The sequence below is a fragment of the Talpa europaea genome (genome assembly GCF_964194135.1).
Source record: "Talpa europaea genome assembly, chromosome: 12".
Lineage (NCBI taxonomy): Eukaryota > Metazoa > Chordata > Mammalia > Eulipotyphla > Talpidae > Talpa > Talpa europaea.
The window spans coordinates 40,729,917-40,757,866 of record NC_140079.1 but is presented as its reverse complement, the minus strand read 5'-3'; the positions used below and the strand labels follow the sequence as shown (position 1 = coordinate 40,757,866).

Genomic DNA, 27,950 nt, shown 5'->3' with positions numbered 1-27,950 from the left:
TCCCCTCAGCAGTGTATTTCGTCAGTCTATCTGTTCTGCTCCCTGCTCTGGCTCTGATGAATTCTCTCACCCTTCTGCGCTTCTGATTGTACCCAGTGCTTGTATAAATAAATAAATAAAAAAGAAATAAAAGATTACAGATATAAGAGGAACTGGCTCTGTACTTCTCCCTAATCCCGGATTATGCCTATTATAATTCCTTTGCCTGTATTCATAATTTTACTATATATGTATCCACTCAGAAAAGACAGATAAAATTGCTTTGTTTTTTTTAAACTTAATATACATGGTATCACAATATCCTTTAACTTCTCTCCACTCTGCATTTCAAAGTCCTTCATTTTCACTACTGAAAAGTATTCCCCATATGTACCCCAAATTTATTTCTCTATTATTCAATTTTTAATCCTCACAAACAGTTATACAAGAAACATTCTGGAATGTGACTCTTTTGCACCTGACCTCTTGCTCTTAATCTTTCTGGGAATTTTGTGCTGTCAGTGGTTCACACTGAAGTCACTTCTAATTGGGGGAATGCCCAGACCCTGCAACAGATCAGTTACACCAGAATCACTGGGAATGGGACTCAGGGATTGGTGCTTTTAAAAAGTACCTCAGGGCCTCCCAGGTGGCGCAGCGGTTGAGCACCGGGTTGTGGAGCTGCCCGCAGCCTCTGAAGCACCAGTTCCATCCCCGGCTGCTCCCCGGCCACCAGAGGAGGGTCTCACATGGCGCGCAGACCTATCCTGCCACCCGCTGCTCCCCTCAGCAGTGTACTTGGTCCTTCTGCCTGCTCTGCTCCCTGCTCTGGCTCTGGTGAATTCTCTCGCCCTCCCGCGCGTCTGACTGTACCCAGTGCTTGTATAAATAAATAAATAAAAATAAATCTTTAAAATAAATAAATAAAAATAAAAAGTACTTCAGGGTGACTATGAGCCACTGGGCTGTACTGATAACCCTGATACAGCCGCAGGCACTGCTATTCTAAACAGCAGGAGGTGTCAAACTGGAATGTACATTTGATTCTGAATAGAGCCTGTTAACCTGCATTTCTAATAATTAACCAGATGATATTGATGCGGCAGACCTAAGGATTACATTTGAGAACCACGACATAAATATATCCTTCATTCTTTTTAAATCTTGGTGTAGTATTCCAGCCTGTGGATAGTTGGTAATTTCTTTAACAAGTCATCTATTGTTGGGCATTTAACTTGTTTTCTGTCCTTTGTTACTATACTACAGGGGGAAAAAAACCCTGCAATGGAATATCATTCAGCTATAAAAAGGGGACAAAGCCTGTATTAATCTGCTAGGGCTGCCATAATAAAGTACTTAAATGATCAAAATTGCTTTTTTTGTGGTTCCAGAGGCTGGAGGTCCAAAATCAAGGCATTGGCAGAGTTGGTTTCTGCTGGGGTCTTTCTCTTTGACTTGTAGATGCTGTCTTCTCCCTATACCATCACACCGTCATTGTTCAGTGTCTGTGTCCCAATTTCTTCTTTTTTTAAAGACACCAGTCATATTGAATGGGGCCCAATGTAATGACCTCATTTTGACTGGATTACTTCTAAATTTGACTACATTCTGAGATGCTGGGAATTAATGCTTCAACATAAGTGTTGGAGGACAACAAGGGTGAGCCTTGAAAGTATGCCAGGGGTAGAATCCATGGCCACATTGTATATGATTACATTTATGTGACATGTCCAGAATCAGTAAATCCAGTGACAGGAAAAAATTAGTGGTTGCCAGAGGCTAAAGAGAGAAGGTATGGGGAGTGACTGCTTAACAATTGTGGAGTTTCCTTTTGGGGTGGTGGAAAGGTTCTAGAATTAGATAAAGGTGCTGGTTGCACAACATTATGAATGTACCAAATACTACTGAATGGTCCACTTTCAAATGATTGCTTTAATGTTGTATAGCTTTTACCTCCATTAAGACCTGCCCTCTGGGCCTCCCTAGTGATGCAGGGGGTTAAACACAGAACTATGAAGCTATCTGCAGCCACTGCAACACGAGTTTGATCCCTGGCTGGCCAGGGAGCTACCCACATGGTGCAGCAGACCTCTGCTGTCTCGCCCGCTGCTTGCCTCAGCAGTGTATTTCAGTCAGTCTGCCTGTTCTGTTCTCCACTCTGTCTCTGGTGAATCCTCTCACCACCTGCACCTCTGGCCTGTACCCCAATTCTTGTATGGATAAATAAATTTTAAAAAATCTTTTAAAAAATAAATAAATAGGGCTTCCATGGTGGTGCAGCGGTTGAGCGCTGGATTGCGAAGCTGCCCGTGGCCTCTGCGGCGCCAGTTCGATCCCCGGCTGCTCCCGCGCCACAGGAGGAGGGTCCCGCATGGCGCGCAGACCTCTCCTGCCGCCCGCTGCTCCCCTCAGCAGTGTACTTGGTCCTTCTGCCTGCTCTGCTCCCTGCTCTGGCTCTGGTGAATTCTCTCACCCTCCCGCGCTTCTGACTGTACCCAGTGCATGTATAAACAAAGCAAACAAACAAACAAATAAATAAAACATGCCTCTAGTTAAATAAATAAATAAACAAATAATAAATAAATAAATAGATAGATAGATAAATAAATAAATAAATAAATAAATGGCAAATTTATCTTTAAAAAAAAAAGGCCTGGGCCTTCCTGGTGGCGCAGCAGGTTGAGCGCAGTGTTGTGAAGCTGCCTGCAGCCTCTGCAGCACTGGTTCAATTCACGGCCAGCCAGGAAGATTCCCACATGATGCAGCAGACCTCTCCTGTCTCGCCCGCTGCTCCCCTCAGCAGTGTATTTCAGTCTTTCTGCCTGTTCTGCTCCCCGCTCTGTCTCTGGTGAATTCTCTCACCCTCCTGCGCCTCTGGCCTGTACCCCAGTGCTTATATAAATAAATAAATCTTTTTAAAATTTCTTTTAAAAAAAGGCCTGCCCTTAGAAGCTCCACCTCCATGAGTATTTGCCCCTGCTGTATATAGAGTGCAGGCTAGTAGCGGGAACTCAACTTGGGCTGCCTTGACATATCTACCACTGTTTCTCAAAGTGGTCCTCAAATTTCCTGGAGGTAAGAAACTGCATCTGAAAAGTCCCACAACTAGCTCCCTATCAACCCCAATCCACCACTTTCTTCCTCCCTTGCTGCCATTATAATGATCTATGTGTCTCACCAACAAGACTGTGAACTGTTTGCGTTCAGGGACTGTCTCTATTTCCTTTCCTATTTTTTCAAAGGACCAAGATACAGAGGAAGTGACTGCTAAATTCAGCCTGGAAGACAAGAACCTTAAAGATACTGGGGAGAATGTTCTAAAGACATGGTAACAGCAAAGGTAGAGCAAGGGTCATGGCATAATGCAGGTGGTGGAAGTTAACAGCAGAAGTAATGCAAAGGTCAGGACCACATAGCCCCTTCTACCTCCTAATCGTCTTCCTGCTTCTACATGTTGACCAATTCAAAATCTTTCTTGCTTTCTTGCTCAGCAGTCACAGGAGAATTATAAATCATTCACCAATAGGATACAGCTCAAAGACCTCACATAGCTCCCCATTGCCTTTGGAATAAAATCAAAACCACTCACCATGACCTCTAAGGCCTGCATGGGAGTTTCCTACCTAACATCCTTCACTTCATCACCTCCTTCAATTTCTTTCATTCACTGAACCTCAGTCATCCTGGTCATCTATCCTTTGGCAAACCCTAAAAAGGCTTGAGTTTTTGTTTTTATTATGTGCTCAGGGAAACTTCCCATGCCCATGTGGGGACACAGACAGGGACACTCACTACACTGTCTTTCTGGAATCAAGAAAATTGGAAAAAACTGAATTGTCCACCAGAACAGCCTGATGAATAATTACAGTTTATTCATATCATGGCTAATATGCAACAGATTTATTTGTTAAAAATTTAACCATAGGGCCTCCCCTGGTGGCGCAGCAGTTGAGTGCTGGGCTGTGAAGCTGCCTCCAACCTCTGCAGCGCCGGTTCAATCCCTGGCCACAGGCGAGGGTCCCACATGGCGCGACAGACCTCTCCTGCTGCGCCCGCTGCTCCCCTCAGCAGTGCATTTCGTCAGTCTGCCTGTTCTGTTCCCCGCTCTGGCTCTGGTGAATTCCCTCACCCTCCCACACTTCTGACTGTACCCAGTGCTTGCACAAATAAATAAATGAATCTTAAAAAAAAAATTGGGGGGCTTCCCCTGGTGGCGCAGGCGGTTGAGTGCCGTACTGTGAAGCTGTCCACAGCCTCTGCAGCGCCGGTTCGATCCCTGGCCGGCAGGCAAGGGTCCCACATGGCACAGCAGACCTCTCCTATCTCGCCCGCTGCTCCCCTCAGCAGTGTATTTTGTCAGTCTGCCTGATCTGTTCCCCACTCTGTCTCTGGTGAATCCTCTCACCCTTCTGCATATCTGGTCTGTATCCCGGTTCTTATATAAATAAAAATAAATCTTTAAAAAAAAAAAGAAATACATTTTATACTATAAACCAAAGGTAACAGATTATACTTTCCAACTAGACTTTAATGCTACCCTGTATGTGCTACCTACTATCTTTGTAGGTAGCATGTGACCCTGACAAAATTGATCAAGTGGCAAGGTCTCTGTGCCCTTAGGCCCTTGAGCCTAGATAACTTGACCAATAGGATCAACAAAAATGATACCATGTTTCTTCTGAGATTCAGTCATAAAAATGCCTTGCACTGTGCCTCCCTGGTGGTGCAAGAGGCTAAGTATCAGCATTATGAAGCTATACATAGTAACTGAAGCATGAGTCCCATTCCCCAGCCAGGTTGCTGACTATATGGTGCCCCACCCTCTGCTCCCCTCAGCAGTGTATTTCAGTACATCTGCCTGTTCTGCTCCCCACACTGTCTTTGGTGAATCCTCCCACCCTCTAGTGAGAGGCCTCTGGCCTACACCCCAGCTCTTGTATGCATAAATAAATAAATCTTTAAAAAAATAACCACTGTACACCCATGTTCATAGCAGGATTATTTGCAATTGCCCCCACCCCCCAAAAAAGGTAGAAGCAAGCCAATTGTCCATTAGTGGACACAAAATTTGGTCTGGTCATACAATGAATATAATTCTATCTTAAAAAGGAAGAAAATTCTGGGGTCTCCCTGGTGGCGCAAGGGGTGAAGACGCAACCTATGGAGCTGTCCGAAGCCTCTGCAGCGTGAGTTCAATCCCCAGCCAGGGAGCTACCCACATGGCATAGCAGACCTCTCCTGTGTCACCCGCTGCTCCCCTCAGCAGTGTACTTCTGTCAATCTGTCTGTTCTGTTCCCCACTCTGTCTCTGGTGAATCCTCTCAACCCCCACACCTCTGGCCTGTACCCCAGCTCTTGTATGCATAAATAAATCTTAAAAAATACTATATTTAAGGGGCCTCCCCAGTGGCGCAGCGGTTGAGCACTGGGTTGCGAAGCTGCCTGCCACCTCTGCGGTGCCGGTTCGATTCCCGGCTGCTCCCCGGCCACCAGAGGAGGGTCCCACATGGCGCGCAGACCTCTCCTGCCGCCCGCTGCTCCCCTCAGCAGTGTACTTCGGTCCTTCTGCCTGCTCTGCTCCCCACTCTGGCTCTGGTGAATTCTCTCACCCTCCCGCGCTTCTGACTGTACCCAGTGCATGTATAAACCAAAAACAAAAAACAAACAAACAAATAAGTAAAGAAATAAGACATGCCTCTAGAAAATTAAAAAAAAAATACTATATTTAAAAAAGGAAGAAAATTCTGATACATACTACATTATGGATGAAATTTGAAGATGTTGTGCTCAATGAAATAAGTCATTCATGTCATTCATGTTATATGAGTCCACTTATTTGAGGTCCCTAGAGGAGTGGAATTCAAAGAGACAGAAAATAAAGTAGTGGGTGCCAGGGGGCTGGCTGAGGAGACTTGGGGAGTGAGAGTTTTATGGGAACAGAGTTTTAGTTTTGCAAGGTGACAAAGTTCTGGAGATGGATGTTGATGATGGTTGCGTAACAACATAAATGTATTTAATGCCACTGAGTACTACTCTTAAAAGTAATTAAGAGGAGGGCCTCCTTGGTGGCACAGGCGGTTGAGTGCCGCACTGCCAAGCTGTCCGCAGCCTCTGTAGCGCAGGTTTGGCGGTGGCACAGCGAGTTGAGTGCAGCACTGTGAAGCTGGCAGCAGCCTCTGCATCGCAGGTTCGATTTGCAGCGGGCCAGGGAGATTCCCACATGGCGTGGCTGACTTCCCCGTCTTGCCCACTGCTCCCCTCAGCAATGTTTTCGGTCATCTGCCTGTTCTGCTCCCTGCTCTGTCTCTGGTGAATTCTCTCACCCTCCCACGCCTCTGACCTGTACCCCAGTTCTTATAAAAAAAAAAATTAAGGGCCTCCCCTGGTGGCGCAGGTGGTTGAGCGCCAGCCTCTGCAGCGTGGGTTTGATCCCGGCCGGCCTGGGAGCAACCCACATGGCGAGCAGACCTCTCCTGTCTCTCCCGCTTCTCCCCTCTGTGGTGCATTTCAGTCACTCTGCCTGTTCTGTTCCCCCTCTGTCTCTGGTGGATCCTCTCACCCTCCCACGCATCTGGCCTGTACCCTGGTTCTTGTATGCATGAATAAATAAATCTTAAAATGATAATAATAATAATAATAATAATAAAAGAAAGAAACAGAAGGATCTTTAAAAAATAAAAATAGGGCCTCCCCGGTGGCGCAGCGGTTGAGTGCTGGCCTGCAAAGCTGCCCGCAGCCTCTGCAGCGCTGGTTAGATCCCCGGCAGCCGGCGAGGTTCCCACGTGGCGCCCAGACCTCTCCTGCCAAGCCTGCTGCTCCCCTCAGCAGTGTATTTCGTTACTCTGCCTGTTCTGTTCCCCGCTCTGGTGAATTCTCTCACCCTCCCATGCTTCTGACTGTACCCAGTGCTTGTATAAATAAATAAATCTTTAAAAAATAACAAATAAATAAATAAGAGGATACTTTAAAAAAAATAATTTTCGGGGCTCCCTAGTGGCGCAAGGGTTTAAACACAGGCTATGAAGCTGTCCACAGCCACTGTGGCACGAGTTCAGTCCCCGGCCAGGGAGCTACTCACATGATGCAGCAGACCTCTCCTGGCTCGCCCGCTGCTCCCCTCAGCAGTGTATTTCAGTTGATCCGCCTGTTCTGTTCCCCACTCTGTTGCTGGTGAATCCTCTTACCCCCCATACCTCTGGCTTGTGCCCCAGTTCTTTTTTTTAAAGATTTATTTATTTATGCATACAAGAACTGGGGTACAGGCCAGAGGTGAGAGGGGTGAGAGGATTCACCAGAAACAGAGGAAAACAGAACAGGCAGATCGACTGAAATACACTGCTGAAATACACTGGGAGCAGTTGGTGAGACAGGAGAAGTCTGCTGCCCCATGTGGGTAGCTCCCTGGCCAGAGATCAAACTCATGCTGCAGTGGCTGCGGATAGCTTCATAAGTTGCATCTTCACCCCTTGCACCACCAGGGAGGCCCATCTGGTCTGTACCCCAGTTCTTGTATGCATAAATATTTTTTTTTAAATAAAAATATATATAGGGCCTCCCCGGTGGCTCAGCGGTTGAGCGCTGGGTTGCGAAGCTGCCTGCGGCCTCTGGGGTGCTGGTTCGATCCCCGGCTGCTCCCTGGCCACCGGAGGGGGGTCCCACATGGCGCGCAGACCTCTCCTGCCGCCCGCTGATCCCCTCAGCAGTGTACCTCGGTCCTTCTGCCTGCTCTGCTCCCTGCTCTGGCTCTGGTGAATTCTCTCACCCTCCCGCGCTTCTGACTGTACCCAGTGCATGTGTAAACAAACAAACAAACAAACAAATAAATAAAATAAAAATATATAAAAAATTAATTTTCTTACATCATTGTTCGTTTTATACAATATTTGATTTCTCCCCTCAGGTGTAGTTCCATAAATCTCTCACCACCACATCACCTGTGAACTGTCACCACAGTCCCAACTGCTCTTCCCTCCCCTGTTCTGACTCCTATTCTTCCCCGCAAACTGTATGCCTCAGATCTATAATTTGCCTGCAAGTTTTCTCTTTTTTCTGACCCTTTGTTCAGTTTCCCTATAGTCCATGCAATATTTTTCTTTTTCCTTTTCACTTGTTTCACTTGTATCACATAATCCCTTCCAGCTCCATCCATGTTGCTTCGAATGGCATGAATCTATTTTTTTTTAAAGATTGATTGATTGATTGATTGATTGATTGATACATACATACATACATGCATACATACAAGCACTGGGTACAGTCAGAAGCGCGGGAAGGTGAGAGAATTCACCAGAGCCAGAGCGGGGAGCAGAGCAGGCAGAAGGACCAGTACACTGCTGAGGGGAGCAGCGGGCGGCAGGAGAGGTCTGCGCGCCATGTGGGACCCTCCTCTGGTGGCCGGGGAGCAGCCAGGGATCGAACTGGTGCTGCAGAGGCTGCGGGCAGCTTCGCAATCCAGCGCTCAACCGCTGCGCCACCAGGGAGGCCCGGCATGAATCTATCTTAAAAAAAAAAAAAGATTTATTTATTTATGCATACAAGAGCTGGGGGTACAGGCTAGAGGTGCAGGGGGTGAGAGGTTTCACCAGAGACAGACTGGGAAACAGAACAGGCAGATCAACCAAGGTACACTGCTGAGGGGAGCAGCAGGGCAAGACAGGAGATGTCTGCTGTGCCATGTGGGTTGCTCCCTGGCCAGCCAGGGATTGAACTCGTGCTGCAGAGGCTGAGGATTGCTTCATAGTGCTATGCTTAACCCCTTGTGCCACCAGGGAGGCCCGAGTTTATCTTTTTTTGATTGCTGAATAGTAGTCCATTCTGACTATATACCACATCTTCTTGATCCTGTCACCTGTTGTTAGCATTTAGGTTGTTTCCATATCTTAGCTATTGTAAATAGTTCTGCAATAAACGTAGGAATGCAGGTATCCTTTTGCATTTGTTTTTGTGTCCTTTGGGTAGATTCCTAGGAGTGGAATTGCTGGATCATATGGTAGATCCATTTTTAGTAGTTTGAGGGTTCTCCACACAGCTTTCCATAGTGGTTGGACCAGATTGCATTGCCACCAACAGTGTAAGAGGGTTCCTTTTTCTCCACATCCTTAGCAGCATTTGTTGTCAGTTTTTTTTTCATATGGGCCATTCTCAATGGTGTGAGGTGGTATCTCATTTTGGTTTTGATTTGCATTTCCCTGGTTATAAGTGATGTTGAGCTTTTTTTTCATGTATCTGTTGGCCATTTGCAGTTCCTCTTTGGAGAAATGTCTTTTTAGATCTTCTGCCCTTTTTTTGACTGGGTTCTTTGGTTTGTTTTTGTTGAGTTGTGTAAGCTTTTTGTAGATCTTTGATATCAGTCCCTTATCAGTTTTTTGGAGTGCAAATATTTTCTCCTGATCAGTTAGTTATTGTCTCTTTTGCTATACAAAAGCTTTTTAGTTTGATGTAGTCCCAGTTATTTATAAGACTATAATTTTTATTTTATTTTATTTTTTAAAGATTTATTTATTTATGCATACAAAAACTGGGGTACAGGCCACAAGTGCAGGGGGTGAGAGGATTCACCTGAGACAGAGTGGGGAACAGAACAGGCAGACTGACTGAAGTACTCTGCTGAGGGGAGCAGAGGGCAAGACAGGAGAGGTCTGATGTGCTATGTGGGTAGCTCCCTGGCTGCCCGGGGATCAAACTCGTGCTGCAGAGGCTGTGGATAGCTTGACAGTGCTGTGCTGAACCCCTTGCACCAGCAGGGAGGCCCAAGATTAAAATTTTTACATGTTTTTTGTCACAGTTTTTTAAATGGCTTTTTAATTAAAGTAAGTTGAAAAAAGTTATCATTCCTTCCTTAAAAGTGACTCATTCCTTCCTTAATTGTAAACCTGAAAATAAATAAATGCTGGTTGACTGAGTTCCTGGGTCAATAATGGCCACTTGATTCATACTGCGAAAGACACAACTACAAAGCATGTGCAATAAATCTATAGGGATCTACATGAAAACATCTGGAAAGCATGAGTTTGAAGGAGAAAAGTAAGTTGCAAACTAATACAAACTAATACTAATACATGGTACTATTTATTTATGGTATTTTAAAATAGAGATTTAGAGTTGACCCTTGAACAATACAGATTTGAACTGCATGGGTCAACTGATATACAGATTTTCTTACAAACAGACAACATAAACTTATGATGTTGATAAATACAGCATAGAACCATAAATGTATTTCCCTTATGCTTTTATTTTTTTAGCATATAGTTTATTAATATTACAGTACAAGAAACCACAAAATAGTATCTAAATTTTTTTAAAGATTTGTTTATTTATGCATATAATAACTGGGGTATAGGCCAGAGGTGTGGGGGGTGAGAGAATTCACCACAGACGGAGCGGGGAACAGAATGGGCAGATTGACTGAAATTCACTGCTGAGGGGAGCAGCAGGCAAGACAGGAGAGGTCTGCTGTGCCATGTGGGTCACCTCCCTGGCCAGGGATCAAACTCGTGCTGCAGTGGCTGGGCCGCATAGTGCTGTGATTTAACCCCTTGCGCCACCAGGGAGGCCCCAGTATCTAAAATTTAAGACTTAGTGGTCACTGTATAGAAAGCATCTTTGAAATAGAAAAACAAATTCAAGATTTTGTTTTCCTGTAATAGTAAAGCTGTCATACTCAGACTAGGCACAGTTAATATAGCATTTCTCTCAACCCCACTCCTCCATCCCCTTTACCAACTATTTATAATTTGCTTGGATCACTCACAGAAGAAAAATACTGTCAGCATCAATATTTAGCAACATTTTCAAAATGGAATTTTTTGTCTTGAGTGAAAAGCTAAACTATTCTGGGCCTCCCTGGTGGCACAAGGGATTAAGGTGCAGGACTATGAAGCTATCCACAGCCACTGCAGCATAAGTTCAATCCCACATGGCACAGCAGACCTCTCCTGTCTTGCCTGCTGCTCCCCTCAGCAGTGAGTTTCAGTCAATCTGCCTATTCTTTTCCCCACTCTGTCCGTGGTGAATCTTCTCAGCCCCCTCCCCCATACCTCTGGCCTGTAACCCAGTTGTTGTATGCATAAATAAATAAATCTTTAAAAAAAAACCTGAACTATTCTTTTAGTCCAATAATTCCATACTGTCTTATTATTTCTATGTATAAGATATGATCTTTTAACATTTATGGAGGTGGAAATTTCCCATTTTTTATTTTTATTTATTTATTTTTTATTTTTTAAAGATTTATTTATTTATGCAAGCACTGGGTACAGTCAGAAGTGCGGGAGGGTGAGAGAATTCACCAGAGCCAGAGCGGGGAGCAGAGCAGGCAGAAAGACCGAAGTACACTGCTGAGGGGAGCAGCGGGCGGCAGGAGAGGTCTGCGCGCCATGTGGGACCCTCCTCTGGTGGCCGGGGAACAGCCGGGGATCGAACTGGCACTGCAGAAGCTGCGGGCAGCTTCGCAACCCAGCGCTCAACCACTGCACCACCGGGGAGGCCCAAAATAAATCTTCGATTTAAAAAATGGGAAATTGCAAAAAAAAAAAACAAACAAACTGCAATTTCCCATTTTTTAAGTCAAAGATTTATTTTATTTATTTATGCATACAACAACTGGGGTACAGTTTTTGTTGGGATACAGTTGTTGGGGTACAGGCCAGAGGTGTGGGAGGTAAGAGGATTCACCAGAGACAGAGTAGGGAACAGAACAGGCAGATCTACTGAAATATACTGCTAAGAAGAACAACAGATGAGACAGGAGAGGGCTGCAGTACCATAGGGGTTAGCTCCTGGCTGGTGATTGAACTCATGCTGCAGTGGCTGGTGATAGTTTGCTAGCCCTGATACTTAACCCCTGCATCACCAGGAAGGCCCAATTTCCCATTTTTTGAAAATCAGCAAAAGACTTTGGCGATTTAATTTTTCCATAAAAAAATAAGTGAATCATGGGCTTCCCTGGTGGTGCAGCGGGTTGAGCGCTGCACTGTGAAGCTGTCCGCAGCCTCTGAAGCACAGGTTTGATTCCCGGCCAGCCAGGGAGCTACCCACATGGTGCAACAGACCTCTCCTGCTTCACCTGCTGCTCCCCTCAGCAGTGTCTTTGGTCCGTCTGCCTGTTCTGCTCTCCGCTCTCTCTGGTGAATCCTCTCACCCTCCCGCACCTCTGACCTGTACCCCAGTTCTTGTGTAAATAAATAAATCTTAAAAAAATAGTGAATCGTGAGAGCCAGGCCACCAGTTAAAATGAGATCCTCCAGGGCCTCTCTGGTGGTGCAGGTGGTTGAGTGCAGTGCTGTGGAGCTGTCTGCAGCCTCTGCAGTGCAGGTTCGATCCTGGCTGGCAGTGAGATGCCCACATAGTGCAGCAGACCTCTCCTGTCTTGACCGCTGCTCCTCTCAGCAGTGTGTTTCGGTCAGTCTGCCTGTTCTGTTCCCTACTCTGTCTCTGGTGAATCCTCTCACCCTCCTGCACATCTGGCCTGTACCCTGGTTCTTGTATGTATAAATAAATAATAAAAAAATCTTAAAAGAAAAAGTGAGGGCCTCCCCGGTGGTGCAGTGGTTGAGCACTGGGTTGCGAAGCTGCCTGCAGCCTCTGCAGCGCCGGTTCAATACCCGGCTGCTCCCCGGCCACCGGAGGAGGGTCCCACACAGCGTGCAGACCTCTCCTACTGCCTGCTGCTCCCATCAGCAGTGTGCTTCCTCGACCTGCCTGTTCTGCTCCCTGCTCTGGCTCTGGTGAATTCTCTCACCCTCCCATGCTTCTGACTATACCCAGTGCTTGTATGAATAAATAAAAATAAAATCTTTAAAAAAAAAAAAAGTGAGACCCTCCACAGAGTTCAGTTCCTGGTGCATGAAGGGATTCACTATCATTCCTCAGCTTTCAGGTCCTTTCCATAGTAACTATTCATATTACTTAATAGCATAAGAAGGGGAAAACAGATGTAAAAAAAAAAATCAGTCTAATAAAAATAGTAGATACCAAATTCTTTCATTCCAGAATGTCAAAAATAGAAATTTAAAAAAAAATGTTTTTAATGGAAGTATCATTGGTTTACATCCTTTTCAGTGTTTGGGAATTAGGGATTTTCCCCTCAGGCATAGTCACCCCAGCATACCAACCACTGAGCACTGAAGCTTCCATAGTCCTCCCTCTGTGCTTGCCCCTCCCTCTCCCTCTGCATGCCTCAGATCTATGGTCAGTTTTCAGTGGATGGTCATAAAGTTTGTCTTTGACCCTTTATTTGGTTTCTTTGCATTCCACAAATAAGTGACACCACCCTGTATTTATCTTTCTCCTTCTGGCTTATTTAGCATAATCCCTTCCAGTTCCATCCATGCTGCCCCAAATAGCATGAGTTTCTTACTTGATCACTGAATGATATTCCATAGTGTATATATTTACCACATCTTCTTGATCTACTCACCTGTTTGGGGGCATTTAGGTTGTTTCCACAGCTTGGTTATTGCATGGAGTGCTGCAATAAATATGAGCATGCAAGATTCAAAAGGGGAGATTCTCTGTAACATGGATACAAAGAAGCTGTCACTCCTAACAAAAATATGAATTGTGGACACAGCCACTCAAGGCCAGAGAAGTGACCACTGAGAGCAACTGCCATTAATCTCACTGTCACCAAGGGGTCACAATCAGAGAACCTGAGACAGGCTGGCTGGTGCTGAGGGTCAGCAGCTTTTGGGGATAGGGAGAACCAGAGTCCACCACCATCACACATAAAAAGGCTAGCATGGCAACAACATAACAGTTAAAACTCAGCTGGAGCAGCACTCCCACTGCCCACCTGTGACTATGAAGGTGCTTCTTTTCACCAATTCTCTCCCTCTGCAGGGCAGCAGTCTTCCTGCCTGTCTGTGACCTGTATCTGCAGGGACTTCTCTTCACTGACCTCCCTCAGTGGAGGCCGCTCTCCTCAAGGCCACCTGCCTGCAACCATGCAGGCCTCTCTCAGCACACCTGTCCCTTTCGGGGCAGCTCTTTCTGCCGGCTTGTGTCTATGCAAATGTCCTATATTCTTCTGTCCCTTTCCCTAATAAACCTGGTCTTTTAAAAAAAAAAATATATATATATATAAACTCAGCTGGAGTTTGGGCTACACACTGTTTGAAATCCATTTCATGCTTGCTTTCCTGTGGGGTTGCTTGAGACCTATGCAGAGACATCTTAAACAGGTGTAGGTGACTCTTCTTTTGGAAAGGTGAGGAAAGCCTCTTTATACTTATTAGTTTTTTTATCAGTTGCCCATTAAAACTAGAAAATACACTGCAAGCTATCTCAGCTAGCTTCTAATTGGAACACGGCACACTATACATACAATCAAATGAATGACATCATCCTGGTTCTTTCACTGAGCAGATGCTAACCTTCATTGGACTCAATGGGTGTGCTCTTTTCCTAGAAAATCATGTAAACATAGGGCCAGATTTTGTTGGCTCCATCCTCCCAAATTGGTGGAGCATTCCTCAGTTCTTAATGAATTCAATGACTGGCTTTGCCACATCTTTGTACTGTCTTAACCTGGTAGCAACTGCTTCAGGTTTATCATCCTCCTGCTGGTTTAATGATTCCTCCACGATGCCATCAATCCATGCACACAGGAACAGAAACTGAGATTGTACACCCTTCCACTATGAGGGTGAATTCAGCATCAACTGGGACAATCTTTGAGTGTTTCCAAATCCACATCATAGATTTTGTCCAGGACTTCAGCTTGAACTAACGTCCTAGGAAAACCATCAGGAAGCTGATGCTGATCATGCCAAATGTCCACCTCTGATATGATTAGATGTGTGATTATATGATCTGGAACTGAAACATCTTTCTCTATTTCTGCTTTGCCATATTACCAATTTCTATGTTGACCTTCGCAAGTGGCCGCTGGAGAGATGGTGGAAACAAAAGTTCTGGATGATCCTCTGGCACACGGTGTCCTTGCCCAAGGGGGTGGTCCAAGGATGATTGGGTGCAGGAATTTTGTAGCCATTGCCTTCATCAGAAAGGAGTGGCTTGGGAAAGCACAGAAAGTGCTTTTCTGTCAGTCCTGCCTCTGACATGACCCTACCACTAGAGCTTTCTCTAGTTTATTTTATTGTAAAATATAGTACATAACATAGATAATATACAAAACATGTGCTCATCCACTGTGCTGTTGGTAAGGCTCCTTGGTCAACAGTAGTTGTATTTGGGGAGAGTCAAAAGTCATACCTGTATTTTTTTACTGCATGGGGGTTGGGGGTCAGAGCTATTAATTTTTTTTTTTTTTTAAGATTTATATATGCACACAGCTTGTGTGTAGGCCAGAGCTGTGGGGGGTGAGAGGATCTACCAGAGACAGAGTGAGGAGCAAAACAGGCAGATGTATTGAAATACACTGCTGAGGGGAGCAGCCGGCAAGACAGGAGAGGTCTGCTGCGCCATGTAGGTCAGCTCCCTGGCCGGAGATCAAACTCATGCCACAGTGTTTGGTGATAGCTTGATAGCACTGTGTCTTTAACCCCTGCGCCACCAGGGAGGCCCTCTTTTTTTTTTTTTTTTTAGATTTATTTTTCATAGAAGAACTGTGATATAGGCCAGAGGTGTGGAGGGTCAGAGGATTCACTAGAGACAGAGTGGGGAGCAGAACAGGAGGATTTTTTTACTGAAATACACTGCTGAGGGAAGCAGTAGGTGAGACAGAAGTCTGCTGCGCATATGTGGGTAGCTTCCCGTTCAGGCCTTAGCGATAGCACTGACACTTTACCTCTAGACCACCAGGGAGTCCCAGAAACTCTGTTCTTAATAAGCAGTAACTATTCTTAGTCTTTGTGGTACCTGGCACCCTTCGTGTTATGTTCTGTCTCTCTGAATCTCACTCCTCTAGGAATCTCAAATAAATTATCTGTCCTTTTGTGACTGGCTTATTTCACTCAGCATAATGTTTTCAGTTTCATCCACATTGTAGTGTGTCAGAATTTCCTTCCTTTTAAAGGCCGAAATCCTTCTATACAATAATGTTTAATTTCTACACCAGGATCAGGTTACCAAGCACTATACTCACTACTGGACCTGAATAGATGCTGACACCAGGACAGCAGATTTGGAGAAAAGAAACTTTATTGCAAATCCAATTGGCAAACACCAGGAGGTAATCTCAAATCTGCCTCCCAGGTTAGGTTAGAAAAGAGATGAGGTTGGGCCTCCCTGGCGGTGGCACAGGGGTTAAGTTGCAGCACTATGAAGCTATCTGCAGCCACTGCAGCTCCAGTTCAATTCAGGTAGGGAGCTACCTACATGGCGCAGCAGACCACTCCTGTCTCACCTGCTGCTCCCCTCAGCAGTGTATTTCAGTAGATCCACCTGTTCTGTTCCCCACTCTGTCTCTGGTGAATCCTTTCACCCTTCCTGCACCTCTGGCCTACACCCCAGCTCTTAAATGCATAAGTAAATAAAATGAATATTAAAAAAAAAAGAGATGAGGTTATACAAGTTTTAGGGACTAGGTTTGAAAACAAAGGAGTTAAAATTATTGGCTAAGGAGAAAGCTAAAGCCAAAGAAATGTGGACTTAGTTGAAGTTCATTGCATGAAAAAGTATGAAGAGGCTTTTCAGATAAATAAAATTATACATTTCTGTTGGCGGGCTCCCATCTTCCACCTCAGGAGCTCCTCTCATCTGCATTTGCAGTCTTCTGGCTCCAGTCAGCCCAGGGGCTCCACTGAAGGTTAGAGGTTTCTGCTTGCTCAGGATGGGTTATCTGCAGTAACAGATAGCCTCAAAAAGAAAATTAGACACCTTATTTTTCCAGTGCTATAAGGTCTGAGAGCAATTTAACCACTTAGCTGTGGATAAAATCAAGCATTTTAAACATTTCAAAATACAAAAAAATCTAAAAAGCATTAAGTAATGAAGCACCTACAAAATTTATATACAGACATCTTAAATAACATACAATTTTAAATAACTTTAAAATAATTTTTATTTAAAATAAGTGTCCAGGGCCTCCCTGGTGGCGAAGCTGGTTGAGTGCGGCACTGTGAAGCTGTCCACAGCCTCTGCAGCACAGGTTTGATTCCAGGCCCACCAGGGAGAAGCCCACAAGGCGCAGCAGACCTCTCCTGTCTTGCCCACTGCTCCCCTCAGCAGTGTCTTTGGTCCATCTGCCTGGTCTGCTCCCTGCTCTGTCTCTGGTGGATTCTCTCACCCTCCGGAGCCTCTGACTATACCCCAGTTTTTGTATAAATAAATAAATCTTTTTTAAAAAGACTAAAAAATAATATTAATAAATAAAATAAGTGTCCAGGCAAATTTCAGATAATTATTTAAAATGAAATTTTTAATTAAGATATTAGAAATCAAATTAAAAAGCATAAATTATGAACAATATATAAAGTAAAATGTAAGTATTTACATTTTTAATTTTCTTAATTAAAAAATATTTTATTTATTTATGCATACAAGAACTGGGGTACAGGCCAGAAGTGCGGGTGGTGAGAGGATTCACCAGAGACAGAGCGGGGAGCAGAAATACACTGACTGAAATATATTTATATATATTTCTTTTTAAATTTTTTGCTCGTAGAACTGGGGTGTTGGCCAGAAGTGTGGAGCGTGAGCGGATTCACAGAGACAGAGTGGGGAACAGAGCAGGTGGACTGACAAATACACTGTTGCGGGGAGGTCTGCTGCGCCATGTGGGTTAGCTCCCTGGCCGGAGATCTGAACTCAGGCACGGAGGTCATGGCGCTGAGACCCAATCCCTAGACCACCAAGCAGGCGCTATTTTACAAACATTGAAAGCATTTCTAAATATTAAATTAAAATAGAATGTGTAGATTGATTTAACTTTGAAATATTTAAATATTTAATTATTTAAATATTTAAATATTTAAGTATATTTCAATGTCAAAATGCATTATAACTTAAAATATAAATTTAATTTTCAAAGTTTTAATAAATAACTGCTAAAGTAAAATTTTAAATTATATTGAAAATGCAAAAAAATACTACTCGCCGTTACCCAAACTGAGGCAGCAAGGACACCCCTCTCCCCGCCCCACCGGACCTCTCGCGCAGGCAGCGCCGTGGCCAGCCCGCGCCCGCGAAGACCCGGCACGGTCAAGATGGCGGCGCCCGGGCGGCCCGTGCGCGGCCTGTTAGGGCTGGTGGCGACAGTCGGCCGCTGCTCCCGTGGCTACAGAGCGCCCCCGCCCCCGCGCCGCTCGCCGGGGCCCTGGTGGCCGGATCCAGACGACCCACTGACCCCGCGTTGGCAACTGGGGCCGCGCTACACGGCCAAACAGTTTGCGCGGCACGGCGCCGCCTCGGGGGTGGACTCGGGGTCCCTGTGGCCGTCGCGGGAACAGCTGCGCGAGCTGGAGGAAGAGGAGCGTGAATGGTGCCCAAGCCTGGCGACCATGCAGGAATCGCTGCGCCTACAGCAGCTGGCAAAGGAGCAGAAGCGTCAGGCCAGGTGCGTGCATGCAGGCGGTAGGACCCACGTCCCGGGCGGTCTACCGTGTGAACTGTGCTCTAGGGGTGCTTACTCCTTCGAGCTTTTATCACATGGGTTGCATTGTTGTGGATTTACGTGCATGCTCTCCTAGCCGCAAAACAGACCTCAGGATTAAGTTAAGCGCCTACGGTGTGAAAAAATGGTGACAGAGAGCCATTAGGAAGATAAAAGACAGATGAGTACGTGCCAAACGTTTTTGGGAGAACCCGAGCCTCTTAAGGACTTGATGCTTAAGCAGACTTGAGTGATGACTTGCCATGGTGGGGGGATGGAGGGGAGCTCCTGGCAGCAGAAACAGGCCGTGCAAAGGCCCTGAGGCAGAAATGTCTTAAATTAAGGTCAGTGTAACTGGGGAAGAGTGGGAGGTGAAGCATTCCAGAATGAAGGATAGGAGGCACATCTTAAGGATTAGATGTGAGGGAAGAAAGTCCAGGGACATTTGGATGGTAACACCTGAGGGAGGCAAGTTGGGGTAGCAGGTTGTGTGTTCCTGGAACTTAATGTTCTTGTCCTCCCATCAACTCCTAAGAGGGGATACCTTCATTTTAGAGATGAGGAAACAGGCAGGGACGGCAGTCACTTGTCCAGCTATCCAAGTAGTGATAGGTCTGTGTCCCATCCCAGCTAGATAACCCTACCCAGAAGCTTGAGTTCCTCAAGCTTCATTTCTCTAGTTCTTAAAGTGGGGCTGTGATTAGCCTCTACAAACTAATAGAATTAGGGGAAAAGGTCCAGTCGTTTCTTGCTTTCACTCCTATGCCTAGAACTAGGCTTAGCATACAGCACATTCCTACCCTAGGCCCTCTGCATCAGCTGTGCTCAATTTCTGTACAATGGAGGAGCTGTGGGAGTGGCCCCAAATGGTGAACAGCGCTTGGATGGCTCAGTAGACAGCTTAGTGAAATGTAAAGATGACTTGGGGTCTGCTTCCAAGAGTTTCTGGGGCTTGGCACTGGCTCGTGCTCAGGGTTACATACAAGTTAGTTCATCCCCTCTTTCTTGTCAAGGACTTCTAAGTATAAAGGTCATAATAAACCTTCCATTTCTCTTCACAGAGGAGTTGGGAGAGGTGGGGTGTAGAAAAATGGACGCTGCCCTGGCTGGGGGTTATTCTCTTACTGCCCACGCTACTTCCCCCTGCAGGGAGCAGCTCATTGCAGAGCGAATGGCCAAGATGCCACAGATGATTGCGAACTGGCAGCGACAACAGCAGGAGCGCAGGGAGAAGGCACAGGCAGACAAGGAGCGGCGGGCCCGTCTGCAAGCTGAGGCCCAGGAACGCTTGGGCTACCACGTGGACCCACGGAGCACCCGCTTCCAGGAGCTGCTGCAGGACCTGGAGAAGCAGGAGCGAAAGCGCCTCAAGGAGGAGAAACAAAGACAGAAGAAGGAGGCACGTGCTGCTGCAATGGCTGCCAGTACAGCCCAGGACCCAGTCTCCACAGCACCCAGCTCCTGAGCTGTGTCCTTTCCCAATAAAATCTGTTATCCCCAACCTCAGAGGGCTCTGTATTGTGTGTGCCCCTCCTTGGGTCCTTCCCCAACACCTGGTGCCTGCCTCTCCTTCAGGGATGCTAGCCCACTGACTAACTGGGGCTTCAGAGAGAGAGAGTAAAGGAGATGCAATGGGGAAATAATGGAGGAGCAGATGGCAGAGAAGGAGGCTTCTGTTTACCAACATTAATCTCCAGTAATTAGCCAATTACCAGAGGAAAAGTATAGCCAAAACAGACTGTAGTGATGATAGTGGGGGACGGTGAACACTTCTTCCTTCCAAGGCTGAACTGGGGCTCACTGGGAACAAGACAGCTTTGTGGGAGGAGGACACTGGGAGCCCCAATCTGCAAAGGCTGACATAACCCTCTGCCCTCCTTGGCATTCCCAAGTCACCTGTGCCCAAGTAGCCCCCAGTCCAGGAGTGGGAAGCCCCAGCAGGCACAGACCACAGGACTGTCTTTTAAAACTTTATTCACTTCAAAACCTTTATCAGACACAGTTCTGTGTTCGGGGTGGGGGTGGTCTCCGCCTCATAACATTATCCCTTTCCCAGGCAGGACAAACCAGGCCTCCTCCCCAGCAAAGGGATGCAGGTTGGAGGCCAAGGCCAGACTGGGGAAGGGGCCGTGGACCTCTTGAGTATTCATTTCAGATGGAAAGATTTGGGCCACTCCAATGGAAGATCAAAGTTTGGGGCTCCAGCTTCCCCACACCCAGGAAGAGGGTGGGGGAGAGGTCTCAGGGGCTCTTCGGGGGATGGGGAAGCAGGCAGCCGCCTCTCCATCTGGCTGCAGGGAGCTGGGACAGAGGCCAAAAGGGGCCCATCTGTCACCTCCAGTTCTGCCAGCTCCTTGGAGAAGGCTGGGTTGGAGTGGGGGATGGGGGACAGATGTCTGGCAAGGGTCTTTTCAGGCCAAGATGGGAACAGGGGCCAGTTTAGGAGGGTGGAAAGTTGGGTTTTTTTTTTTTTTTTAAGGTTTTTGTTTTTTTTTCCCACTTCTTAAATAAACATGAATATATATATATATATTTTTTTCTTTTATAAAACTTTTTGGAGGAGGGGCGTGAGGGTGGGGGCTGTGGGTGGCCGGGTCTCCCAGTCATCACTCATCATCAAAGTTCTGACTCAGGAGAAAGTTGGCAGCCAAGTTCTCGTTTTTTTCGCAAGCGAAGTAGGCCTGGATCACCAGGCTCTCTGGGAAGCCCAGGGCCTTCAACTGTGGGAAGATGGGTAGGGATGAGCCCTGGGCAAGGGCCCTGCCCACCAACAGGGAACCCATCAACCAGGTCTCTTACCCTCTCTATTGCTTCCTTCTCCTGTGGCGTCACCTGGATGTAGTTCATTTGCGGGGCATCCTCACCTATGGCACCCACCTCCCCCTCCACGTCTGAGATGTCTGCCAGCTCCCCTGGGGGCTCGTTCAGCATCTGGATGAACTGCTCCTGATGCCGGCTAATTTGCTGCAGGAGGTGAAGGGGAAGGGACATGACCCACAGCCCATGTTACCTCCTCTCCCCCTCCCAGTCCTTAGTTTTCCATTCACTCAGCAAATATTTAGGGGGTGCCTATTCTGACCAAAAAGTCATAAAGCAGTGTGTGGGGAGCACAAACCCTGTGCTGCTGGAGCTGATGTACTAGGCCATAAACAAGCAAACAAATGGACAACTGTTTATAATATAAAGACCAGGCCTGGCATCCAGCAGGGAAGACCCTGGGCTGGGAGAGACACTAAGGGCCAGAAGGGGGATGGGCATGTGACTTGTGGGATAAGGGAGAACAGGTTTCTTCAGGCAGAACAAGCAGCAAAGGTGAATCCCAGAAACAGTAAATAAGGAAGGGAAGGGGAAGGAAGTAGATGAGACCAGAGGAAGGCAGGAACCAGACCACTTTCTTCTACTGCCTTCGAGGAGGATAGAAACCACGGTGATATAAGTTAAATAGGAAGAGCAGCCACCTGTGTACCTCTGAAAGCGATTAATTCATGCAGGTGTTGCAGATTGGGGGTTTCTGATACAACTCTTTACTCGTTTGTTTAACCATTTTCACATGAAAGACAGAACAGCTTTTGTCCTGGGGAGAAAGAACCACAGGGGCTATGCAGAAACAAAGGCCTTTGGCAGTGGCTGCCAGGAAAGCAGGTAAGAGATCAGGTGGCAGCCAGAGAGGTTAAGTGCAGGACTGGGTGTTGGGAGATGTTCTGGAAGTAGAGCAGATAGGACAAGGGAGGGATCACCCCAGTAGGCACCCAGGGTGTGGGGCTCAAACAATCCCAGGCTAGTTCTTGCAGAAACAGGGTTGGCTGGGAGGAGGGTATGTTCGTAAGTGTTAGATGACTCAAAAGCACTTTCATGCAGATGTCAAGTGAGCCAGGGATGAGCATAAATCTAGAGACCAGAGGTGGTTATGTGACTTTGGGAGTCACCAGGGTGAAAGCCCAAGTAATATGTGAGGAGGATAAGTGCAGATAAAGAGCAGAGGTGCATGTCCTGGGCCCTCCAACATTCTGAGGAGGCAAGCAGGAGAAGCCAACAAAAGAGACTGAGAAACTGGGGGAGAAATAGAATGGGTACTGCACCTGCCACACCCAGAGCCACTGTCCCTGTGCCGAGGAGCCTTCTAAGGGCAGGACATTACCTTGCTGAGTCCAATGCTCTAGATGGCTTTGGGCCCACTGGACCAAGATACTGCCATGCCACCCCACAGACATTTGTGAAGCACCAACTGTATGTGGAGCCAGAATCACAAGATCCAGAAGGCTGGGTGCAAGACCTAGGGACCAGAGGAACACACTCCCCCAGCTACCAGGCTGCTCCATGGTTCTGGCATCTTCCTCTGTGAGGGCCACAGCAACAGGGCCCACACCACATAGAGGCTGTCATGAGTCCTACTTTCTGTATACAGAGGAACCCCTATGTGCCATGCTGGCCCAAGCTCATTCTTTGGGGCTGCAGTACTCGAAAGGGAGAGGAAGTGGTGACTATACTGGCTCTCCTGCTCCCATGGCCGCACCTGCAAAAGCTGAGGGTTCTCCTGGCCCAGCTGCTGGAGCAGGGCAGGCAGCAGCGCTGGGTTCTGCTGAATCACCTGCCGCATGTTCTGGAACTGGGGCTGGTCCCTCAGGAACTCCAAGGGGTTCTCTCCTGCTGGCGGGAGTAAGAGGTACAGTTAAACACCACGCTGGGCTCCTAGATGCAAGAGTGCGGAGTCAGATGGCTTCACAGCAGACAGACCAAAGGCGTACCTCCCATCCGCTCACCTGCTTCCGTGGCTGGCTGTTCGGATACCTGGCTCTCCTGCACGGAACCATGTTCTGGCTCGGGACTCCCAGGAATTCCCTGTCAGGGGTCCTATTTAGTTCTAATGTACAGACCTCCCATTGCCTCCCTCCTGTAGGCTCAGCACAAGAATGAGACAGATGAGATCTCAGTCCCACCCTCCACAGGCCCACCCATGACTCATGTCCAATGTCCTACAGGAAGGCTTTCCTGGCTAATACCACTACCCAAAATTGTTGAGAGTAGGTTTTGCCTCCCTGACCACCCATCAGGGTTTTAATGCCCACATACTCCCTTGAGGCCTCCCCAGGAGGCAGCTGCCCCACCTCACCGTGAGTAGATACTCCACGGCTCGGTGAGGATTGTTGTAGCTGGCTCTCAGGGCAGCCACGACCCGCTCCCGCTCATAGCCCATAGACATGATCTCCGTCAGCATCGTCTCATACTCAGAGCCAGTCACTGTGGAGGAAGCAGTGGGCCTGTGTCACCAGGGAGCAGAAAGGTAAGCTCCCAGACCCTCCCACACCCACAAAAAGGCCCAGCTGATGGCTGGGGCACTCAGTTGCTTCTGCCCTGGGGACCACCCACCCACCTAGCGTAGAGGCTGCGTCTTCCTCTCGCCCGCTGCTACCTGAAGAGGGAACAGAGCTGCAAATTCAAGAGAGAGAAATCGGACCCTGGCTTCTGGCGGCGTGCCCTCCCCCCAGGTGTGTGGGACCACATGTGTGGGCACTGGAAAGTGATGGGAGGACAGGACCCAAGCTGGAGCTGCTGCTCCCTGCCTTACCCTGACACAGACTCCGGAGACGTCGTGGGGACAGATTCCTCTGATGGGCTCTTGTCTTCTCTGGTGGTGGGCAGGGGATGGGACATGCCTGAGGCAGGGGCCGGTGGGAAGGAGATGGAGGACTCCAGGGCAGCAGTGGGGGAGGCCTCTGTGGTTACTGAGGTGCCTGGGCTAGCTTTGGCCTGGTGACACCCAGAAAAAGGGAGCAGGCATCAGTATTTCTATCTAGTCCCAACATCCTGCCCTGTTTCAGCACCACCCTATTCATGTCTAATCTTTCTTGGGCAGGCAGGCTATTTGCCAGCTCCTGAGCTAATCCATCCACCCTCCCAACCAGCACACTTCACCCACCTTGGTCACCATGACAACCACGAAGTTTTTTTCATCAATTCGATAGTCCCTGATGGGGACATCATCACTCAGGATCTTGCCAGCATAGATGAGTTTCTGTCCAGCTACAGGGAAAGCATCACGACCCTTCTCAGCTTCTATCTTCTCCTTTAGCACCTTTACCTGCAAGAAGGGGTACAGATAGTCATTGCAGACTCCAAGATTCTGACTTCCCCTCTAGTATGGTTATGAGTCTTGATGCAGAGAGACTAAGTTTACAGTCAAGCAGACTATATTTGAATTTTTTCAATCATTCTGTTCAACAGCATATTTACTTAACATATACCAAGGTGTCTTACAAGCCATAAAATTGTTTTAAGCACTGAGAACACACCAAAGAGCTAAAATTCTAACACAAATTCCTGCTCTCGGGCGTCCCCTGGTGGCGCAGGTAGTTGAGCGCAGAGCTGTGAAGCTGTCCACAGCCTCCGCAGTGCAGGTTCAATCCCCGGCCAGCGAGGGAGAATCCCACATGGTGCGGCAGACCTCTCCTGTCTCATCCGCTGCTCCCCTCAGCAGTGTATTTCAGTCAGTCTCCCTGTTCTGTTCCCCACTCTGTCTCTGGTGAATCCTCTCACCCTCCCGCACCTCTGGCCTGTACCCCAGTTCTTGTATGCATAAATAAATGATTCTTTAAAAAAAAAAAAGTTCCTGCTCTCATGGAGATGACACTATGGTAGGAAAGGGAAAATACACCTATTTCAGATTATGTAAATTATGAAGAAACAGAATAAAGGGGAAATAGATGGGTCCCCCAATTCATGTTGACCTTCACCACTAAGTGATCAGTTTTTACTGTGAAAGCACATTGAGTTGACGTTACTATTATAAATACAGCAGACTTTTAAAGTCTCACAGTATAATCACATAATAGTATGTCTTTGATACTGGCCTCACTTTGTATTAAAGGAGAAGGCACAGAGATGTTAAGCAATTTGCCCAAAGTTAAACAGTTGGGCTGGTCAAAAAACAAGTGTTTCCTTTTCAACAAAAAGTGGCCTCCCTGGCGGCACAAGAGTTAAGACGCAGCACTAAGAAGCTATCATTAGCCGCTGCAGCACGAATTCGAACCCCAGCCAGGAAGGTGACCCACATGGCACAGCAGACATCTCCTGTCTCCAGCTGCTCCCCTTGTTAGGGGAAAATAATGTCCTGAGTTAATCCCATACAGACTTTGTGGACTCCACCCCGACTCCAGACTTAAGCCATCAAGACATTGGGAAAGACAAATCCCATCACCACCAAAGGGAGGGTGGCTGACCTGAGGGTGGAGTTGGGCAGCCAGGTTGGATATAAAAACCAAACACGTGGGCCTTGAGGGTTTGCTGTCGCTGGCCTCCTGGTTACACAGCTCCTGGCTTGCAGCCAGCTCTCAGAGCACCATTTTGGGATTCCTGATCTGTGGATCAGGTAGGACTCATTTAAAACTTTGTCTCCCACTTTTCTCCCTAAGCTGTACATTTCCTAATTTCCCTTCCCTTGTAAATAAACCTTTTATTAACCTTTCGCGTGTGCCTGCAGTAAAACATTGATAAGTCCTTGTGAGCACACGAGTAAGGACCCACAGTAAGGCACCCCGTTTTGTATCGGGGTTGCTCTACAACACCCTCAGCAGTATATTTCGGTGGATATGCCAGTTCTGCTCCCAACTCTGGTGAATCCTCTCACACACACCTTCCCCCCCAATCTCTGGCCTGCACTCCAGCTCTTGTATGCATAAATAAATACTGATTTCATACATACAGGAACTGGGGTACAGGCCAAAGTTGTGGGGGGTGAGAGGATTCACCAGACAGAGTGGGAAACATAACAGGCAGAATGACAGAAACACACTGCTGAGGGGAGAAGCTGCCCTGTTAGGAGGTCTGCTGCGCCACGTGGGTTGCTCCCTGGCCTGGGATCGAAATCGTGCTGCAGTGGCTGCGGCTAGCTTCATCGGTTGCATCTTAACCCCTTGTGCCACCAGGAGGCCCAATAAATAAACCTTTTTTTTTTTTTTTTTTTTTTTGGTGGGACCCTCGCCGGTGGCCGGGGATCGAACTGGCGCTGCAGAGGCTGCCTCGCAACCCAGGGCTCAACCGCTGCGCCACCAGGGAAGGCCCCCAATAAATAAATCTTAAAAAAAAAAAATGAAAGTGGACTTTGGTGTTTCCCTCCCTCATGGGGTAGTTATGCAAAATGTGCCCAGAGCATAGAAAAGCAAAGTGTTTGTTAGGCCCTACGTCTCTGTTTAGCTAAAAAGTCTGCAGGTTTACACTCTGGGCTCTCACGTGAAGCAGAACCTAATCTGAATCCCAGTTCCGCCATTACTTGCTGCTTGTGATTGTGCCAAGTTCCTTAAAACATCTGCAAAATCTGGAGCGTCGAAGTCCCCAAGTAAGAAATATTGTTTTGTAAACTTAGCAAGGTTATATTGATACGCTCGGCGACTAGTAAAGAACAAATGGCCAACAAACACACACCACCGAAACTCAGACAGCCCATTAATATCGTCGCCCGTACCATCCGACATCTCCGGGTACTATTTCCAGTTTCGGCTAAATAAGGGCCGAAAAAACGCTTGCAAAGCTGGGCACTCGGGAGCCCCCGTCTCGGAGAGGCCCCATCGGGAATCTGACCCTGTGGCTCCCGTGCGCCGCGAGAGCTCTGACATTGGAGCCGGGACCTGGCAGGCACCCCGGAGTTAGGGCCTTGCCCACAGATCTTGCCCGGAGCATTCGCCGAGCCGCCGAAGACTGGACGGGGGACCGGCCTGGTGTCTGGGAAAGTCTGGCAGGTGGGAGGGGAGTTGAGTCCGGCTCGGCCCGCGCAGTCCTCCCCGCCCCTCCCGTCGGGATTCCGACCTCCCCGCCCCCACCCACCCCGGCACCAGTCACTCCCGCCCGCGGGCTCCGGCCCGGCTCGCACCGTCTCGTCAGGCTCCATGCGAATCTTGAAGGTCTGTTGCTGCAGCGTTTTGAGCGTGATGGTGACGGCCATGGCGAGGCCCGAGCGACGCGGCGGCCCCGGGTTCCTCACACAACATGCAACTCACGCCGCCGCCATCTTAGCGCCCAGTCGTGCCGCGCTCCGACCGCTTCCGGGGCAGGTGGTGCGCGCGCCGACCACCAGAGCACGTGACCCTCGCTCATTTCCCCACCCCCTTTGACCTTCATAGGCATGCGCACGGGCGCGCCCTCGGACCAGGCATGCGCAAACTAAACTCTACTCCGCGGAACCGGAGAGGGTTTCTCACTCCGAACGTATACCCGTCATGTGGTTTCCGCCACGTGACACCACGCTCGGTAGCGGTGACGTCATGCCGCCACAAAATGGTTCCCATGGGTTCCCGGTTTAACACCCACGAGTTTCATTACCTTGTTTTGATATTAAAGTATATTTTCATGTAGTGAGGGGCCTCCCTGGTGGCCCAAGGGGTTAAGTCTCAGAACCATCAAGCTACTGGCAGCCACCGCAACACCAGTTCAATCCTCCACCTGCGAGCCGACCCACGTGGTTCAGCAGACCTCTCCTGTCTCC

At 47.8% G+C, this 27,950-nt stretch overlaps 2 protein-coding genes and 1 pseudogene across 8 annotated transcripts; 1 reads left to right on the top strand and 2 right to left on the bottom strand.

The window, feature by feature from the left end:
- Positions 1–14,453: 14,453 nt before the first annotated feature.
- On the bottom strand, positions 14,454–14,974 carry LOC311181516 (adenylate kinase 4, mitochondrial-like; annotated as a pseudogene). The gene has a single exon. The product of its transcript is annotated as an adenylate kinase 4, mitochondrial-like (transcript).
- A 3,114-nt stretch (positions 14,975–18,088) lies between these two features.
- On the top strand, positions 18,089–19,940 carry GADD45GIP1 (GADD45G interacting protein 1; the record flags this gene model as incomplete). Its single annotated transcript, XM_084249021.1, has 2 exons — positions 18,089–18,439; positions 19,625–19,940. The coding sequence occupies exons 1-2, from the start codon at positions 18,090–18,092 to the stop codon at positions 19,938–19,940; spliced, it is 666 nt and encodes a 221-aa protein (XP_084105147.1). The 5' UTR covers position 18,089.
- A 528-nt stretch (positions 19,941–20,468) lies between these two features.
- RAD23A (RAD23 homolog A, nucleotide excision repair protein) lies at positions 20,469–27,425 on the bottom strand (the record flags this gene model as incomplete). Of its 6 annotated transcripts, none has more annotated exons than XM_084250967.1 (9): positions 20,469–21,195; positions 21,275–21,439; positions 22,989–23,122; positions 23,236–23,314; positions 23,586–23,713; positions 23,847–23,902; positions 24,042–24,223; positions 24,393–24,554; positions 27,339–27,425. In XM_084250967.1, the coding sequence occupies 9 exons, from the start codon at positions 27,408–27,410 to the stop codon at positions 21,082–21,084; spliced, it is 1,092 nt and encodes a 363-aa protein (XP_084107093.1). In that variant the 3' UTR covers positions 20,469–21,081. The 6 variants fall into 6 exon arrangements, with proteins under 6 accessions (XP_084107093.1, XP_084107094.1, XP_084107097.1 ...); XM_084250968.1 differs by having other exon boundaries at positions 21,275–21,431; positions 22,963–23,122; positions 27,339–27,410; XM_084250971.1 differs by having other exon boundaries at positions 21,340–21,439; positions 27,339–27,410.
- Positions 27,426–27,950: the final 525 nt, after the last annotated feature.